The sequence below is a fragment of the Gekko japonicus genome, unplaced genomic scaffold (assembly GCF_001447785.1).
Source record: "Gekko japonicus isolate JY-2015 unplaced genomic scaffold, Gekko_japonicus_V1.1 scaffold843, whole genome shotgun sequence".
Classification (NCBI taxonomy): Eukaryota; Metazoa; Chordata; class Lepidosauria; order Squamata; family Gekkonidae; genus Gekko; species Gekko japonicus.
Genome location: NW_015160236.1, coordinates 680,917 through 681,550, shown reverse-complemented (window position 1 = coordinate 681,550; position 634 = coordinate 680,917). Strand labels below are relative to the sequence as shown.

General features: G+C 46.2%; 1 protein-coding gene across 1 annotated transcript in view; it reads left to right on the top strand.

Annotated features, from left to right (window-relative positions):
• Positions 1-260, top strand: part of PKP2 (plakophilin 2) — an 80,759-nt gene extending 80,499 nt beyond the window's left edge. Inside the window, exon 11 of the mRNA XM_015412890.1 lies at positions 136-260. Coding sequence (XP_015268376.1) covers positions 136-260 — 125 coding nt within the window. The remainder of the gene's footprint in view (positions 1-135) is intronic.
• The last annotated feature ends 374 nt before the right edge of the window (positions 261-634 follow it).

Here is a 634-nt window from a genome sequence, read left to right as displayed (position 1 = left end):
CAGGGGGTGGAGGAGACGGGGAACCGGCGGGATAGGGGGAACTTACCTCCTCCTCCTGCTTCCTCCTCTTCCTCATAGGTGTGGAGGTCCCCCTCTCCCGCGAATATCGCGGGTCCCCCCCTTGTCTCTCCCTAGTTCACTGGAAGAATTGCTTCCATCGTGTGCTGGTAAGCTTGTGTCTGGCCTGTATCCAGATTGCAGGCGGGATTCCAAATGATAAGCTGTTCCTCAGCACCAAAAACAAAAATCTTTGCACATAGAAGGTGGAACAAGGAGGATTTTTCATGATGTGTTGCTTTTGTATGTATATAAATGGGGGGAGGGGTGATAAGACACCATTCCACCACCATGTGAACTCCCACCAGCCGATTCTGCATCTGCTTCGCTTTCTGCTACATTATCAGCAGCATTCATATGTTGCTCCACTTCTTCTGTGTCCTTATTGGCCTTCCTTTTCTCATCCCTGGTTAAATCTATTTCCTCACCAGCCTTTCTCCTGTTCTAATGCTGCTTAGCATGCATTGTATGTGTTCTCCACTGTTTATGATCCTATACATTTTAGATTTTTCATTAGTTTTTGTTTGATCGTCTGTGAAATAGGACTATTTCCTTTTGATTCCTATTCCTTTTGCTT